Source organism: Theropithecus gelada, chromosome 20, assembly GCF_003255815.1.
Source record: "Theropithecus gelada isolate Dixy chromosome 20, Tgel_1.0, whole genome shotgun sequence".
NCBI lineage: Eukaryota > Metazoa > Chordata > Mammalia > Primates > Cercopithecidae > Theropithecus > Theropithecus gelada.
In genome coordinates, this window is record NC_037688.1 from 67,498,385 (window position 1) to 67,516,771 (window position 18,387).

At 47.5% G+C, this 18,387-nt stretch overlaps 2 protein-coding genes across 2 annotated transcripts in view; both read right to left on the reverse strand.

Annotated features, from left to right (window-relative positions):
- Positions 1-929: 929 nt before the first annotated feature.
- The window catches only part of LOC112614031 (mpv17-like protein), a 240,487-nt gene continuing 223,029 nt past the window's right edge, over positions 930-18,387 (reverse strand). The window contains exon 4 of the mRNA XM_025370122.1: positions 930-2,080. The gene's annotated coding sequence lies outside the window, so the exon portion shown is untranslated. The remainder of the gene's footprint in view (positions 2,081-18,387) is intronic.
- Positions 930-18,387, reverse strand: part of C20H16orf45 (chromosome 20 C16orf45 homolog) — a 169,604-nt gene continuing 152,146 nt past the window's right edge. Inside the window, exons 4-6 of the mRNA XM_025370121.1 lie at positions 6,984-7,098; positions 5,093-5,175; positions 930-2,283 (exon numbers count right to left, since the gene is read on the reverse strand). Of these exons, the coding sequence (XP_025225906.1) occupies positions 2,171-2,283; positions 5,093-5,175; positions 6,984-7,098 (311 nt within the window). The 3' untranslated portion in view covers positions 930-2,170. The remainder of the gene's footprint in view (positions 2,284-5,092; positions 5,176-6,983; positions 7,099-18,387) is intronic.

An 18,387-nucleotide genomic window follows, 5' to 3' on the forward strand; every position in this document is an offset into this window, starting at 1 on the left:
TAGAGACAGGGTTTTGCCATGTTGCCCAGGCTGGTCTCGAACTCCTGGACTCAAGCAATCCTCCTGCCTTGACCTCCTAAAGTACTGGGATTACAGGCAAGAGCTGCTGTGCCCAGCCCAAGACACTTGGTTCTTTTTTTTTTTTTGAGATGGAGTCTTGCTTTGTCGCCCAGGCTGGAGTGCAATGGCACAATCTCGGCTCACTGCAACCTCTGCCTCCTGGGTTCAAGCAATTCTCCTGCTTCAGCTTCTCAAGTATCTGGGACTACAGGCACCCACACCATGCCCGGTTAATCCAAGACACTATTTATAAGAAAAACTAGGCCGGGCGCGGTGTAATCCCAGCACTTTGGGAGGCCGAGGCAGGTAGATCACAAGGTTAGGAGATCAAGACCATCCTGACTAACATGGTGAAACCCCATCTCTACTAAAAATACAAAAAAATTAGCCAGGTGTGGTGGCGGGCACCTGTAGTCCCAGCTGGTGGGGAGGCTGAGGCAGGAGAATAGCATGAATCCGGGAGGCGGAGCTTGCAGTGAGCCGAGATCGCGCCACTGCGCTCCAGCCTGAGCAACAGAGCGAGACTCCGTCTCAAAAAAAAAAAAAAAAAAAAGAAAGAAAAAAAAAAGAAAACCTAGCGCCAGTCTACACGTCCAATAGTGAGGAAATGGTTAGGTGAATTACAGTACACCAAAAGATAGATTACTAAACAGACATCGGTATGATTTATGAAGAGTGTTTAATGTTTACAAAGAGCTTTTAATGGTATGGAAGATGGTGGTGATATAATAAGTGGGAAAAAACTGGTTATAAATGATATCACAATATGATGTCAACGATGAAAAAAATGCACAAAAAAGACTTTTTTTAAATGCTGAAATGTCAAAGTGGTTTCTAGTTGGAGGACTAATGGTGTTGTTTTTTTTAAAAAAACAAACTTCTTCATACTTTTTGTACTTTTAAAATGATTTACTATGTACATGGATTACTTCCATAATCAAGAAAAAAAGTAAAAACTTTTAAAATGCCGTGAACGTGGTTTCCATTTTTATTTTCTCTGATGGGTGACTGCACACCAGCGAATCTTGAGTTATGCTAACTACTTAGGCCGGTCACGACACACACACACACACAGAGAAGTCACACAGGCTGTACCGGGCTGGCTGTCGCAAATGTACATGGAGTTACACAGGTTGAAGTGTTTGGCAGCTAGTTAATATACGCCACCCAAAGACGGGACACAATCTGGTCACACGCTGCCTCTCCCGCCCGTCGCCGTTCTTTACAGAGGTCTGTGTGTCGGGCTGGTGAAGTGGTGTCCTGCTGGCATCTCTGTGGTGGCCCCGGAGTGGTGGAGTGCCCAGGTCAGCATCTACTCTGGGTCCCATTCTCAACTGCCCTGGCCTTGACCTCAGAGCTTCCAGTTCCCTGCTGGCTCTTCTGCAAGCTGGATCCGTGCCAGTCCAGGCCCCCTTCAGGCACACACCTGGGGCAGACTGAGAGCACAGTGGACACTGTCCTGATGTGAACTGTGCCCAGACACAGGATGGGGGGAAGCAGGAGATGTGACCACGACACCACACACAAGCTTGATCTTTACAGATGGGCCCTCTGGGTCTCTGGGAATGCTATATAGGGGGTGGTGAAGAGACACAGGGGCTGTGTGGAGCCCTCCAGGCGCAGTTGTTGGGAGAGGACAGACAGGGGAGGGGACCTATGCCCATGTGGGGCAGGTCTGAGAGCGGAGCTAGGAGGGTGGATGGGGGATGTGTCCGACATGGTGCTAGATTGTTGAGAAGTCACAACTACACACAGCTGGGGAGCATGCCCCTCTCCCAGTTCATTCACACGGTGGGTTAGATACAGCTAGAGAGAAGTGGAGATATGCTTTTTTGAGGGAGGACCTTTCCTGGTGGTTGGATAAACAGTGAGACAGACTCCTGGGTTCGGCATGCTCTGGGGAGGGCCATGCGACGGTGAGGGACTCCCTACTGCTACACTCTGTACAGGGTGGCCGGGCCCGCCTGCCGCACCCATGGCCTCTGGCGACAGTCACGGGCTTGCCTTCAACCCCTTCTGCCTTGGAGAGCTCTTGGGCCCCAGTGAAATGGGGGCTATAAAGACAAGAGGGTGGGGGGGGCCCATGGCCCCAGGGCACCCCACATGGGGGCTACATTATGTTGCACTGGGTGGCCCCGCAACAATCCTTGATGAGTGCCAGCCCCGTCTTGGCTACCGTGGGCTTGCTAGGTGGGGGCTCTGCTTTCTTCTCTGCCCGGGAGCCTGCAGCAAGATGTGGGCACAGGGAGAGGGGGAGAAAGGAACAGAGAGAGGTGAGGTAAGGGGAACCCTGACCATCTGCAGCCCAGCCCCACTGCAACCCCTGGCCAGGTCTTGTTCTAGGCCTTGTTCAGATGGTATGGAGAGCTGATGCACATTTTATATGATCCTCAGCTGGTCCTCATTTTATGGTCCTCATTTTATATGGTCCTCAATTCTCAGCTTCCAACCCTAACTTTCAGCCCTTCTCCTAGTCAGCTCTTATCATCATTGAACCTGCCAAGCCTAGCACAGGGCCTGACATCCAAGAATTATCTGGTAAATAGATAAACGGGAAATTTTGTTCAAGTCACTTCAATCTGAGGGCTCATATTTTTCAATTTTTGAAAATGCTCGTATGTCTTTTCAGACACCTCCACCTCCCATTCTCTGTTTTATCCCCTAGAATGCCTATCACATGTAAGTTGGACCTTCTCACTCTATCCTCTCGGTTTTATAACTTCTCTTTCATATTTCCCATCTCTTTTTATCTTTGTGCTGCATTCTGTGTAATTTTCTTAGGGCTGCCTTTCAATTTATAAATTCTCCCTTCAGCTGTGTCTCTGTATTTAATCCTTTCAGTTTTTACTTTATTGATACAAAAAATTTCAGAAGGCCAATTTTTTGCATGTCTACTTATTCTTTTTTCATAGCATCTTACTATTTCATTTTGGGTTTTAGTCCTTCTCTTAGCTCTTTGATAATTTAAAACTACTTAGTTTATTTTCCTTTTTAAATAGTTCTATTATTTTTGGTTCTTGGGAGGACATTCTCTTTGGTGCATCTACTGATTCTCCTCACCGTGATTCAGTTCTTCATGGGTTTTTTCTTTTCTTTTCTTTTTTTGAGATGGAGTCTCGCTCTGTCGCCCAGGCTAGAGTGCAGTGGTATGATCTCAGCTCACTGCAACATCCGCCTCCCAGGATCAAGCAGTTCTCCTGCCTCAGCCTCCTGAGTAGCTGGGATTACAGGTGCGTGCCACCATGCCTGGCTAATTTTTGACCTTTTAGTAGAGACAAGGTTTTACCATGTTGGTCAGGCTGGTCTCGAGCTCCTGATCTCATGATCTGCCTACCTCGGCCTCCCTAAGTGCTGGGATTACAGGCATGAGCCACTGTGCCTGGTCGGGTTTTTCATTTTTATTGAGGGCTCATCTTCAAGGGGATTGTTTTTTTCCTGTGAGAATACTGTATACCATGGGATCCAGAAGAATCCCCACTGAGCAGTTCTGCATTTGCTAAATCTGCTAGGAACCCAGAGATTTCACTGGTTTTACAAGAGTTTTTATTTTTCAACTTGGAATTCCCGAACCAGATGAGTACTAAAAGCTGGCCCCTTGCATGTGGTGCAGGCTTGGTGTTTTGATTTCTTGCCAGAATCATTTCTTTTTTCCACCCATAACCCAATAGAGAAGGCAAGTTTCCTTGCTCCTCCTCCACGCTGCTAGGTGGAGTTTTTCTACTTTGCCTTTCATGAAAGGGTCCATTGAGGAGGATGTTGGCCTTAGGCAGTGATCACATGCCTTGTGGTTATAGGAGCCAGCAGAAGAGATCATTGCCCTTCTCTTTCCTTACTCCCTCCAACCGTGTTTCACAGGATGTTAATGAAAACTGGGTTTGTAGTTTTACAGACAGTGGCAGCTTTTGGTTTTTGTCTTGCCAGCAAGATTTCAAGTCCCTCTTCCTCTAACAGCTCATGTCCCTGTGACTGCAGGAGTTGGCATGTTATACATTCCTGGCCAATCCCAGTACCCCCATTCTCTTGGTGATGGTAACGGATCTAAGAGGTGGGAACATAATCCAAGAAGGGTTGATCAGAATCTTTCCCTGAGACTTACATATTTCGATACCAGGAAAAAGAATCTGTGGCATTACCTCAGAGTTGCTAAGTTATGGTTCTAGGGTTCTGGTCCCATGGAGAAGGCCTGTGTAGTAGGAGAAAAATGATGCTTGCAAGCAAAGAGAGGCAGAGATGAGAAAAAGAAGAAAAGTGGGGGAGGCAATAGTGTCCAGTCCTTGAGGCCCTACTTCTTGTTGCTCTTTCTCTAACAAATTCCTTTTTTTGCTTAGACCAGTTTGAATTGGGCATAATTTGTTTATTTTTTATTGATTTTTTTTTTTTTTTTTTTTTGAGATGGAGTCTCGCTCTGTCGCCCAGGCTGGAATGTAGTGGCGCGATCTCAGCTCACTGCAAGCTCTGCCTCCCCGGTTCATGCCATTCTCCTGCCTCAGCCTCCCGAGTAGCTGGGACTACAGCTGTCCGCCACTACGCCTGGCTAATTTTTTATATTTTCAGTAGAGATGGGGTTTCACTGTGTTAGCCAGAATGGTCTTGATCTCCTGACCTCATGATCCGTCTGCCTCGGCCTCCCAAAGTGCTGGGATTACAGGTGTGAGCAACCGCGCCCGGCCTTTTTTTTTTTTTTTTTTTTTTTGAGACAGAGTCTCACCCTGTCACCCAGGCTGGAGTGCAGTGGCCCAACCTCGGCTCACTACAACCTCCATCTCCCGGGTTCAGGCAATTCTCCTGCCTCAGCCTCCTGAGTAGCTGGGATTCCAGGTATGTGCCACCATGCCAAGCTAATTTTTGCATTTTTAGTAGAGGCAGGGTTTCACCATGTTGGCCAGGCTGGTCTCGAACTCCTGACCTCAGGTGATCCACCCACCTCAGCCTCCCAAAGTGCCTGGATTACAGGTGTGATCCACTGTGGGCCTGGCCTGAAAGATCCTTTTCTCTTTTGTGGGGGAGGGGAATGAATAATGAATATACTCACTGGCTGGAGATTTGGTTACTTTGTCTAGAGGTTTTAACTTGATTCTCAGGAAATCAGCCATTTCCTTGTCTTCTTCTTGCTCCCTGTGAAAGTAGATAGGTAAAAGAAAACAAGATATATAGCAAGCAAGGAAAGCATCAAGGAACCAATGAAATAAACCACTAAATTAAGAAACAGGCTTTGTGGATGGTGCATGTATGTTGTTGTGTGTTATGTGTGTACAGTATGTGTATGTTGTATCTGATGAACCTGCTCTGAACCAGAGACATATCAATGATGGAGTAAATGCTTACCCAGAGGTAGGTAAGAGATCCCAGGTCACAGGCAGGGGTGTTACAGGACCCTGCTGGGGGGTCAGTGAGTGAGGCAGCACCTCTCCTGACCTTGTATTTTGAAGCCACCCTATTCACCTGTGCTTCCACAAAGTCTGAGGCAGGTCTCAGAAAGCAAGTCACCCTAGCTCTTCCAAGGATCACTGAGATAAAGTATGTGGTGCAGACTTGCTGAACTGCCTTGAAGAGACAGGGTCTTTCTTTGCCACCCAGGCTGCAGTGCAATGGCGCAATCATAACTCACAGACGCCTTGAACTCCTGGGCTCAGGAGAGCCTCCCACCTAAGCCTCCCAAGCAGCTGAGACTACAGGAGCACTCCACCACTCCCAGCTAATTTAAAAAAATAGTAGAGATGGGGGAGGTCTCACTATGTTGGGGCAGCTTGTCTGGGGCATTGATAATTTCTTCTAGATCTGGAAGCAGAACTGGAGGTAAGGAGAATATAATATTTGTTGTTGTAGTTTTTTTGTGTTTTTGTTTTGTTTTGTTTTTGAGATGGAATCTCACTCTGTCACCCAGGCTAGAGTGCATTGACTCAATCTTGGCTCACTGCAACCTCTGCCTCCCAGGTTCAAATGATTCTCCTGCCTCAGCCTCCCAAGTAGCTGGGATTATAGGCATGCACCACCATACCCGGCTAATTTTTGTATTTTTAGTAGAGACGGGGTTTCACCATGTTGCCCAGGCTGGTCTTGAACTCCTGACCCTCAGGTGATCCACCCACCTTGGCCTCCACAGTGCTGGGATTACAGGCGTCAGCCACTGCATCCAGCCATAAAATATAATATTTGGATAGGAAGGAAAGTTGGTTTATCTCATTAACCAGAAGTCCACTGCAGCATGAAGAAGGGAAGCGGAATTGCTAGTCCCAGGGGCCTTGAAGAAAGGTCTCTGAGGACACAGAGAATAAACAGCAAGTTGCCCTCTGGGTTGGAAGGGCCTCTTTCCTTGTGGAAGGCCCTAAAATCGTTGCTCTGGTGCATGAAAACAAAAATCAAGAACCAACATGTACAGCTTTCCACATTTTCTACATTTATGACATATTTTTACACTGCAGTTCCAGGGCTGTGGTTGTCCAGGTCAAGGTGGCAGATGCAAAGAGAAGACCCTGACACTTAGAAAAGGGCATTGGTGCCACTAAGGGGAAGAGAAAGGGGGAGAACAAAGCTGGGAGGTTGGGAGGGCAGGGGTGGGGAGCAAGTCAGTTCAGGTGGCAGAGTTTCTGTAGAAACTGACAGCAGAAGTTTCGAGACATTGCCTTGATGAGTGGTAGGATGTGTAGGAAGCTCTGTCATGTATTATGGGATGTGACTCCTCCCCGGTCACTTCCTGGAACAACATTCCTTCAAGAGGCACAGATTTGAAATTCTCTTGAATATGAAATGAGTTCTCAAGCCAAAAGGCTGGGGTTCCTTGGGATTCAGCGTCCAGAGACTGTGGGCCAAGGCCATGCCTGTTAGGCAAGGCTGTGAGTCCCAGGAGCAGAAGATGGGTTCTGGAAGGAAGCAGAAGGTCGCTGTCCTGCAGCCCATTCTTCCGGTACCCGCAGTGCACTCACCTTAACCGCTCGACCTCCGCATCATCCACCAGGAAGTCTCTCTTCTGCACCAGTTTGTGAATCTTCTGGATTAGCTCATCCTCTCTCTGCTTCTGCAGTTTGGTTTTTTCTTTTTCTGGAAAGAAGAAGACATCAACAAGGAGACAGATGAGCATTTTGGGAGGCCAAGGTGGGCGGATCACTTGAGGTCAGGAGTTTGAGACCAGCCTGGTCAACATGGTGAAACAACCCCATCTCTACCAAAAATACAAAAATTAGCCAGGCGTTGTGGCGCACAGCCGTAATCCCAGCTACTCGGGAGGCTGTCAGCCACCACCTCAGGAGGCAGGAGAATTGCTTGAACCTGGGAGGTGGAGGTTGCAGTGAACTGAGATTGAGCCACTGCACCCCAGCCTGGGCAACAGAATGAGACTTCGTTTCAAAAAAAAAAAAAAAAAACTACAGATAGACAGATGAGAGGGTGGCTACTAAAAGCACTTGAGCTGGCCGGGCACGGTGGCTCACACCTGTAATTCCAACACTGTGGTGGGAGGCTGAGAGGCAGGCGGATCACGAAGTCAGAAGATCGAGACCATCCTGGCTAACATGCTGAAACCCCTGGTGGACTCTACCAAAAATACAAAAATTAGCTGAGTGTGGTGGTGGGCGCCTGCAGTCCCAGCTACTGGGGAGGCTGAGGCAGGAGAATGGCATGAACCCGGGAGGCAGAGCTTGCAGTGAGCTGAGATTGCGCCACTGCACTCCAGCCTGGGCAATAGAGCCAGACTCTGTCTCAAAAAAACAAAACAAAACAAAAAAACACTTGAGCTGAGCGGCCAGGATTGGAGTCCTGACTCTGCCCTTCCACCCTCTGGATGAACTTGGAGAAGCAACTTGACCTCTTCAAGTCTCAGTTTTCTCATCTGTGAAATACACAGTGAGGCTTAAAATGGGAGTACTGGGCTGGGCATAGTGCTTGCCGCCCGTAATCCCAGCACTTTGGGAGGCCAATGCAGGAGGATCACTTGAGGCCAGGAGTTCAAGACCAGCCTGGGCAACATAGTGAGACCCTTCTATGTCTACAAAAACTTTCTTTGTAAATTAGCCGTGTGTGGTGGAGTGTTCCTGTAGTCTCAGCTACTTGGGAGGCTGAGGTGGCAGGATCTCTTGAGCCCAGGAGATCAAGGTTGCAGTGAGTTATGATTGTGCCGCTGCACTCCAGCCTGGGTAACAGAGAAAGACCCTCTTTAAAAAAAAAAAAAAAAAAGGCTGGACGCGGTGGCTCAAGCCTGTAATCCCAGCACTTTGGGAGGCCGAGACGGGCAGATTACGAGGTCAGGAGATGGAGATCATCCTGGCTAACACGGTGAAACCCCATCTCTACTAAAAAATACAAAAAACTAGCCGGGCAAGGTGGCAGGCGCCTGTAGTCCCAGCTACTCGGGAGGCTGAGGCAGGAGAATGGCATAAACCCGGGAGGTGGAGCTTGCAGTGAGCCGAGATGGCGCCACTGCACTCCAGCCTGGGCGACAGAGTGAGACTCCGTCTCAAAAAAAAAAAAAAAAAAAAAAAAAAAAAAAAAATTGCAAGCTCAAGGGTGAGCTTGAGAAGGGAGAGCATTAGGAAAAATAGCTAATGCATGCTGGGCTTAATATCTATGTGTTGGGCTGATAGGTACAGCAAGCCACCATGGCCCATGTTGACCTGTGTAATAAACCTGCACATCCTGCATATGTACCCTGGACGTATAAATAAAATACAATTTTGAAATGCAGTAATGTTAGTAAATGGCTTTGTGGCGTGCTTGGCCTTGGCTGAGAGCCTTCAGTAAATGGTCACAACAAAGCCAGGGGCTTCTGCAAAGGCAGGGCGTGAGAAGAGGCTCAGATAGCGGTGCTGGGAGGGAGCTAGTTTTTTTTTCCTTTGGTGAGGGTAAACCAATTTACCAGAAGAAAATCATCCATGCCAACGACATTAATCCTGTCCCAAACACCAAGTGCTAGGATGCCAAAGAGAAAAAAAAAAAAAGAGAGAGAGAGAGAGGGCTGAAGATGAGGTTTGAGAAAATTAGGAGGCAAAAACTTAAACCCACTTGGGCTCCTTCTGCTCAAATCCCTTCAGAATAAAAAATGTGGGGCAGCTTGTCTGCTTGCCCAGGACTGATGTTGATAATTTCTTCTGGCTCTGGAAGCAGAACCAGGGGTAAGGAGAACATAATATTTGGATAGGAGAGAAAGTTGGCTTCTCTCATTAACCAGGATGCCACCACTGTACGAAGCAGGGCAATGGGCTTGCCAGCCGCTCCCCATTCCCAGCCATCGCTGCATTGGATGGTGGTGTCATGGCTCCTGCCGTGGTAAGTCTTGTGGGTTGGATCTGATTCCCCAAATCACTCATCAGCACCACAGAGCTGCTCCCTGCCCTCTCCAAGCACGCATCAACACCCACGGACTCACCAGGACCCCTGCTCACTCAGGATCTCTCAGGAGCTCGTGGTGTGACTTTATTTTCCAAATAACCACTGACAGCACTCTGACACTCCCAAGTGCTCCCCACTGCTCTCTAGATCTTAGCCGGAATCACCCAACAACTAGCTGGGCCCCCAGCACCTGCAAACCTCTGTCTCCAAGCCATTCATCCACGTCTTCTGTCACTCACCAGTAGAGGCATTCCCCAGCCTTAGCTGCAGCAACTCCCAGGAGAAACCACCTACTCACACGAGTGGCCTGCATCAGCTCACAGACCTATGACTAGCCCAAGTCTCCAAGGCATTGGCCAATGCTGCTCACGTGCGTGTGTGCTACATACCTTTCTCAACATCTCTCACTTGCCCACAGGTGCCACCCGCTGAAATCCTAACTTCTATGGTCATAGTATTAAGAAATGAGGCCTTTGGGAAGTGAGTAGATTATGAGGGTAGAACCCTCATGAATAGAATTAATGCCCTTATAAAAGAGGCCCAAGGGAGCTTGTTTGCCCCTTCCACACACAAGGATACAGTGAGAAGGTACCATCTATAAGGAACAGACCAGGCACTGCATCTGCCAACACCTTGATCTTGCACTTCCAGCCTCCAGAACTGTGAGTAATAAATGTTGTTTACAAGCCCCCAGTCTAGAGTAAGCCACAGGGACTATGGCACCCCCAAAGTTCCTGTGTGCCCTATTTGGAAATAGTTTTCACCCATGTATGTCTCTTCTATTCGGAAATATTCTATTTCCAAAGTAATTTGGAAGTTGCTTTGCACATGTAACTATAATAGTTAAGCTAAAATGAGGTCATACTTATTAGCATGGACCCTAAATCCAGTGACTTGTTTCCTTATAAGAAAAGGAAAGAGACCCAAGCATGGTGGCCTGCACCTGTAATCGCAGCTACTTCGGAGGCTGAGGCAGGAGGATCACTTAAGCCTGGGAGTTCTAGACCAGCCTGGGCAACACAGCTAGACCCCATCTTTTAGAGAAGAAAAAAAAAGGAGAGGAGAGGACATACAGACACACACATGGTCATGTGAAGATGGAGGCAGAGATTGAAGTGGTGCAACTACAAGCCAAGCAATGCCAAGGATTGTGTGTGCTATGTTAGAGTAGGTAGCCAGGCAACCATGAGCAAGAAAGGAGAGGGGATTCCCCTCAAGGAATGCCAGGCAACTATCAGGTGAAGTCAGGCAGTTGTTAAAACTGTCTCGCTAAAATAATAATTGGTTGCAGCTGGTGCCAGGGAAACGCCATCTCCCAACAGATAGAAAACACTTGAAGTGATGAGCAGCTTCCCGATGAGATCTCAGGAGTTGCGTGATTGGGCTCAAGCACGCACACGAAGAGGCAAAATGGCGGAGTCTAACTGGTATATGACCTTCCTCTAGGAATACTCAACTGGTAAGGGAAAAGCATCTCAAATGATCAGGTGCATGACTTCTGTAAATACACCGATGCTGGCAGGCCACTGCGCATGCGCACGACCTGCCTTGAGGAAAAATGAAGGGAGGAGAGACATAAAACCCTGTAACATGCCAACATATAAAACCCCAAATCAAAGGTCAAGCGGTGCACTTGGAGCTCTCACATCACCCACTTGGCCATCTTCCAAGTGTACTTTACTGCCTTTCATTCTTGCTCTAAGACGTGTTAATAAACTTTTGCTCCTTCTCTAAAACTTGCCTCGGTCTCTCACTCTGCCTTATGCCTGCTGGTGGAATTATTTCCTCCGAGGAGGCAAGAATCAAGTTGCTTCAGACTTGTATGGATTTGCTACTGCTAATGATACAGGAGTTAAGAAGAAATTATTTAGGCAGATAGGGTAAGGAAGTCCTTGGTAAGGTTTTCCTTTTAATGAAAAGCAGCCCCCAAATCATTTTTTTTTTCTAGCAAGGAGCAGCCGGTAAAATTGAGCTGTAGACATAGTCAACGTAGCTGGAAGCTTACACGGGTGAATGCTGGCGGCTGTGCCCATACGAAAAGGCTACCTGGTCTAGGTACATTCAAAATGGCGGCTCCATGCTCCCTTCTCTTTGCCAGGCACGTGTACAGTAAGGAGACAATGTGGAGCCGCCCAAGTGGAAAGTCCATTTGCATAATAAGATTAGGGTGGGGTGGCCAGCCTTCCCCACGTGCTATGTAAATATCACACCTGCTCCAGCCAATCTGTGGGCCCTACGTAAATCAGACACCACCTCCTCAAGCTTGTCTATAAAATTTGGTGCACTCCGCCACAGGCCCGAATTCCCATTCAGGGGCCTCACTGAAGAGACAGAGAAAGCTGTTCTCCTTTCTCTTTCTTTTGACTATTAAACCTCCACTCCTAAACTAACTCCTCGTGTGTGTCCGTGTCCTTAATCTTCTTGGAGAGAGACGACGAAACTTGGGTATTTACCCCAGTCAACGACGCTGCTTCACTAACACTACCAGAAGCTAGGAAGAGGCAAAGGAGTCTCCTCTAGAACCTTAGGAGGGATCATGGCCCTGTTGACACCTCGATTTTGGATGTCTGGCCTCCAGAACTGAAAGAGCATACATCCAGAACCGAGGCAGAACACATTTCTGTTGTTTAAGCCATCCAGTTTGCACCAATTTGTTAGGCAGCTCTAGGAAATGAATGCAGTGCCCTAGGGCTTCAGGAAACTCCACTCTCCTTCCAGTAATTGCCTGTTTTGTGCTTATAAACTTGGATGGGTTTCTGTACCTTTCAACCAGCCTATTCCTTGGAGAGCTGTGAAATGAGAGAGTGGAAAAGGCCTGGTGGTTCCTAACCCTCACTGCTCATCACAATCATGTGCTAAGCTTTAAAAATGACCAATGCTCAACGGGCGCGGTGGCTCATGCCTGTAATCCCAGCACTTTGGGAAGGTGAGGCGGGCAGATCACCTGAGCTCAGGAGTTCAAGACCAGCCTAGTCAACATGGCGAAACACTGTCTCTACTAAAAATACAAAAATTAGCCAGGCATGAGGCCAGGCCCAGTGGCTCACACCTATAATCCCAGCACTATGGGAGGCCGAGGCAGGCGGATCACGAGGTCAGGAGAGCGAGACTATCCTGGCTAACACGGTGAAACCCTGTCTCTACTAAAAATACAAAAATAAAAAGATAAATAGCGGGCATGGTGGCGGGCGCCTGTAGTCCCAGCTACTCGGGAGGCTGAGGCAGGAGAATGGCGTGAACCCAGGAGGCGCAGCTTGCAGTGAGCCGAGATTGCGCCACTACACTCCAGCCTGGGTGACAGAGCGAGACTCCCTCTCAAAAAAAAAAAAAAAAATTAGCCAGGCATGGTGGTGGTGCACACTTGTAGTCCCAGCTACTCAGGAGGTTAAGGCAGTAGAATCACCTGAACCCAGGAGGTGGAATTTGCAGTGAGCCGAGATCTTATCACTGCCCTCCAGCCTGGGTGACAGAGCAAGACTCTGTCTCAAAAAAAAAAAAAAAAAAATTACTAATGCTGAGAGGGAGCAGGTGAGGCAGGAGAATAGTCTGGAGGCAGGGAACCCAGGGCCAGCTTCCTAGAACTAAATCAAAAGAAAAACCCAATTTTCCACACCTAAGTAATGAAAGGACTGGAGGCTACTGCCTTTGCAAACCCCCCTCCTTTTCTGTGTGGCAGATGAAAAATTGAAAGTATCTCCGGTTGCAGAAAGCTACTGCAAAAGCTTTCTGCAACCAATCAGACTAATCGTGAGCCACTACTTCACTTACATTGGGTGTATGCCAAGTAACCAATGGAAAACCTCTAGAGGGTATTTAAACCTCAGAAAATTCTGTAATGCGGCTCTGGAGCCCCTATGCTCAGGCACACTCCCACCCTGTGGAATGTACTTTCATTTTCAATAAATCTCTGTTTTTGTTGTTTCATTCTTTCCTCGCTTTTTTTTTGTGCATTTTGTCCAATTCTTTGTTCAAAACACCAAGAACCCGGACACCCCCCAGTAATACAGGGACTCCCTTTTGGGGCCTGTGGGAGCCCCCTAACCCCAAGCATGGAAATAAAGGAAAATCTTGAGTCCCCTCAAAGGAAATTCTAGGCACCTAGCTAGCCTTGACAAGTCAATAAGCAACTTATCAGCAAGAAGGTGATAGTAGCCTAAAACAATAGCCAAGGAAGTTAGAATCTGGAGATGTTTTGTTCTCTATAGAAACTAAAGATAAACATCTTAACATATGCGTCTGAATCCTTTTTCAGAAACCCAGGACCCTACCAAATGGATCCACTAGCATATAGACGTCAGATAAGGGAAGACTAAGGACTGAATTCTGACCATCTTTCCTTGTTCTAAATGTCTTCCAGAGAGGCCTGGAGGGAGTCACACGCACAGGCCAGAGCTGACATTATTTTCTGCTGATCCCCAATTTTTACTATTTTTATTATTTATTTATTTATTTGAGGCAGAGTCTTGCTCTGTCACCCAGGCTAGAGTGCAGTGGCACAGTCTTGGCTCACTGCAACCTCCCTCTCCCTAATTCAAATAATTCTCCTGCCTCAGCCTCCCGAGTAGCTGGAAGTACACGGAGGCACCACCAAGCCTGGCTAATTTTTGTAATTTTAGTAGAGACTGGGGTCTCGCCATGTTGGCCAGGCTGGTCTCGAACTCTTGGTCTCAAGCCGTCTGCCCATCTCGGCCTCCCAAGGTGCTGGGATTACACGCGTGAGCCACTGCGCCTGGCCTTGACCCCCGATTTTAAACAAAGCTTCTCTTCCTTAACCAATTGCAAATTAGAAAATCTTTCAATCTACCTATGACCTGTGAGCCCCAGCTTCAATGTATGTAGCCCCTTTAGGCCAAAATCAATGTGTAATCTCAATGTACTGCTTTACAATTTTGCCTGTAACTTCTGCTTGACTGAAATTTATCTCTGCCTTTAAAAACCCCACTGTGCCGGGCGCTGTGGCTCACGCCTGTCATCCCAGCACTTTGGGAGGCCGAGGTGGGAGGATCACGAGGTCAGGAGATCGAGACTATCCTGGCTAACACTGTGAAACCCTGTCTCTAATGAAAAATACAAAACATTAGCCAGGCGTGGTGGCGGGCGCCTGTAGTCCCAGCTACTCGGGAGGCTGAGGCAGGAGAATGGCGTGAACCCGGGAGGCATAGCTTGCAGTGAGCCCAGATCCCTCCACTGCACTCCTGCCTGAGCAACAGAGCGAGACTCCATCTCAAAAAAACAAAAACAAAAACAAAAAAACCCACTGAAATCGCCATTGCAAAATTATAACAGAGACAGTGAAAGAGATCTGACCTAATCAACTCCATCTTGCTTCTAACCTCCAAGCTGTCTTCGTTCATTCCTGGGCATAGGCTGAACTAACTTTGGGAGGAACTTAGTTTATCATTTAAAACAAAGACGATAACAGCCCTTTCCCAAAACAAACTCCATTCTTGCCTGGGAACTAGACTGCATTTGTAGGTGATATGGTTAGGCTTTGTGCCCCCACGCAAAACTCATCTTGAATTATAATCCCCATAGTCCCCATGTGTCAAAGGAGAGACCAGGTGGAGATGATTGAATCACGTGGGCAGTTTCCCTATGCTGTTCTCGTGATAGCGAGTGAGTTCCCATGAGATCTGATGGTTTTATAAGGGTTGGGTAGTTCCTCCTGCGTTCATTCTCCTTCCTGCCACCTTGTGAAGAAAGTGCCTTGCTTCTCCTTCACTTTCCACTCTGATTGTAAGTTTCCTGAGGCTTCCCCAGCCATGCCGAACTGTGAGTCAATGAAACCTCTTTCCTTTATACCCAGTCTCGGGCAGTTCTTTACGGCAGTGTGAAAATGGACTTAACAAATTAACCGCAAGATTAGAAATTATGGTTTAGGAGTCATGCAGCTGGAGGCTACAAGATGCTGACCCTCCCCAAATTACTCCTGAAGATAACACCACTATTGTAAAATCTAACATCAGCACTTGAGATATTTTGCAGACCCTGCCCTTGACAGGTCAGCAGGCACCACCCAGATTGATGAACTAGCTCATCCGATCTTGTGGCCCCCACCCAGGAACTGACTCAGTGCAAGAGGACAGCTTCGGCTCCCTATCATTTCATCTCCGACCCAACCAATCAGCACTCCATACTCACTGCCCCCCCACCGCCATCCACTCAATCATCTTTAAAAACTCTGATCCTGGAATGCTCAGGGAGAATGATTTGAGTAATAAGAAAACTCCAGTCTCCCTCACAGCCGGCTCTGCATGAATTACTTTATTGTAATTCCCCAGTCTTGATAAATCGGCTTTGTCTAGGCAGAGGGCAAGGTGAACTGCTGGACAGTTACATTACCTATAAGCCATTGAGGAGGTCAGGCTTGGAGCATTAGCTGCCCAGTCCTCCTTGCTTGGAGCCTTGCAAATAAACTTCTTCCTTTTCACCACTGCAAAACATCTGGGGAGATAGCTGGTGTTACTGTGCCAGGTAAGTAGACCCTAGTTGTATTAGTCCATTTTCACGCTGCTGATAAAAACATACCCAAGACTCAGTAATTTATAAAGAAAAAGAGGTTTAATGGACTCACAGTTCCACGTGGCTGGGGAGGCCTCACAATCATGGCAGAAGAGCAAAAAGCACACCTTACATGGCAGCAGGCAAAGAGAAAATGAGAACCAAGTGAAAGGGGAAACCCCTTATAAAACCGTCTGATCTCGTGAGACTTATTCACTACCAGGAGAACAGTATGGGGGAACCACCCCCATGATTCAGTCATCGCCCACCAGGTCCCTCCCACAACACATAAGGATCATGGGAGCTACAATTCAAGATAAGATTTGGGTGGGGACACAGCCAAACCATGTCACTAGTTGAGTTCTATTACAATGCCAGAGTCCAAAGCCAACAATGCCAGATCAATTGCATTGGGGTTTCTAGTGGGTGGTGAATAGACTTTGGTACTTTTCTCTCATTCCTTTGTTGTTTTACGTTTGACATTTAACTTTTTTTGGGGAACAGCTTTATTGCAATATGATTCACATATCATGCAGTTCATCTGTTCCAAGTGTATTTGCAGAGTTGTGCAACCATCACCAAATCCATTTTAGAACATTTTAATCACCCCCAAAAGAAACCCCATACCCACTAGCTGTCACTCTCTTTCAATTAGAAGAGTTTATTCACTCATTTAGTCTTAGGGCCTGCACAGTTCTGGGCACCTAGTAATGCTCATGAAAGCTAGAGGATTCAATTCTACTGTCATGGTGCACGCTACCTTTACAACACGACTGTGTCGAACACTCCTACACCTTGCCTTTGTTATTTATGGGATATTCACAACAACCATGCGGGGGTAGTAGTATTGGCCTCATTGTTCAAACAAGGAATTCAAGACTCAGAGAAATTAAGTCGTGAACTTTTACGAAATTCACCCACCTGCTAAGGCCGAATTAAAACCCAGATTGCTGCACCCTAATGACTAAAATAGTAGTCCTTATGTGAAAGTGTCTGAGAAGGTCTCAATCAATCTGAAAGTTTATTTTCCCAAAGTCAAGGAGGCGCCTGGGAAAAAGAGACACAGGCAGCAGTAGGATCCCTGGCCTGTGCTTTTTCCTGCAGAGGATCTTAAGGACTTCAATATTTAAAGGGGAAAGAGAGGGCAGGAAGCGGAGGATTGCATTCTCTGGCCCTCAGTGAATCTGCATTTTACATAGGATAAAGGAAACGTGGAGTCCAGGTGGGCAAGGGACGATGATTTCTAGTCTTGTCTTTGTCCCCTACCTGTGAGGATAGGCTGTTAATTTACATTGACAGGGTGAGGGAGGCCCCGGGGAAGATAGGTGGCCTTCTGTCTTGCAGCTATCTGTTTAGGAAAAAAGAAAGGCAGTTTTGGCTGGGCGCGGTGGCTCACGTCTGTAATCCCAGCACTTTGGGAGGCCGAGGCGGGCAGATCACGAGGTCAGGATATCGAGACCATCCTGGCTAACACGGTGAAACCCTATCTCTAGTAAAAATACAAAAAATTAGCCGGGCGTGGTGGTGGGCGCCTACAGGCTCCCAGCTACTCGGGAGGCTGAGGCAGGAGAATGGCATGAACTCAGGAGGCAGAGTTTGCAGTGAGCAGAGATCGCGCCACTGTATTCCAGCCCGGGCGACGGAGCGAGACTCCGTCTCAAAAAAAAAAAGAAAGGCAGGTTTTTGTATGACTCATAGTTCCCAAGCTTAACCCTTCCTTTTGGTATAGTGAATTTGGGGTCCTGGGACTTTATTTTCCTTTCACAGGGCAATGTTGCACGCCCCCCTGACCTAACTCGGGGTACATTTAGCAACATTTGTACATCTGTAGACGTTTTTGGTTGTCACTGTCAGAAGGGTTTGAACTAGAGCGACTCCATCTTGAATAGGGGCTGGGTAAAATGAGGCTGAGACCTACTGGGCTGCACGCCCAGGAAGTTAGGCATTCTAAGTCACAGAATGAGATAGGAGGCCGGCACAAGATACAGGTCACAAAGACCTTCCTGACAAAACAGCATCAGTAGAGAAGCCTGCCAAATCCCACCAAAACCAAGATAGCCATGAAAGTGACCTCTGGTCCTCCTGGCTACTCATTACATGCTAATTATAATGTATTAGCATGCGAAGAGGCACTCCCACCAGCGCCATGACAGTTTACAGATGCCATGGCAACGTCAGGAAGTTACCGTATATGGTCTAAAAAGGGGAGGAACCCTCAGTTCTGGGAATTGCCCACCCCTTTCCCAGAAAACTCACGAATCATCCACCCCTTGTTTAGCATATGATCAATGACTATAGTATAATCAATCAAGCAGCCCAAGCTGCCACTCTGCCTATGAAGTAGCCATACTTTTATTCCTTTGCTTTCTTAATAAACTTGCTTTCACTTTCGGACTCACCCTAAATTCTTTCTTGCTCTTGGTCCAAGAACTTTGGGGTCTAGATCAGGATTGCTTTCTGGTAACATCACCAAAGCGGGGTAGTGGGCAGGTAGGTTGTGCTAAT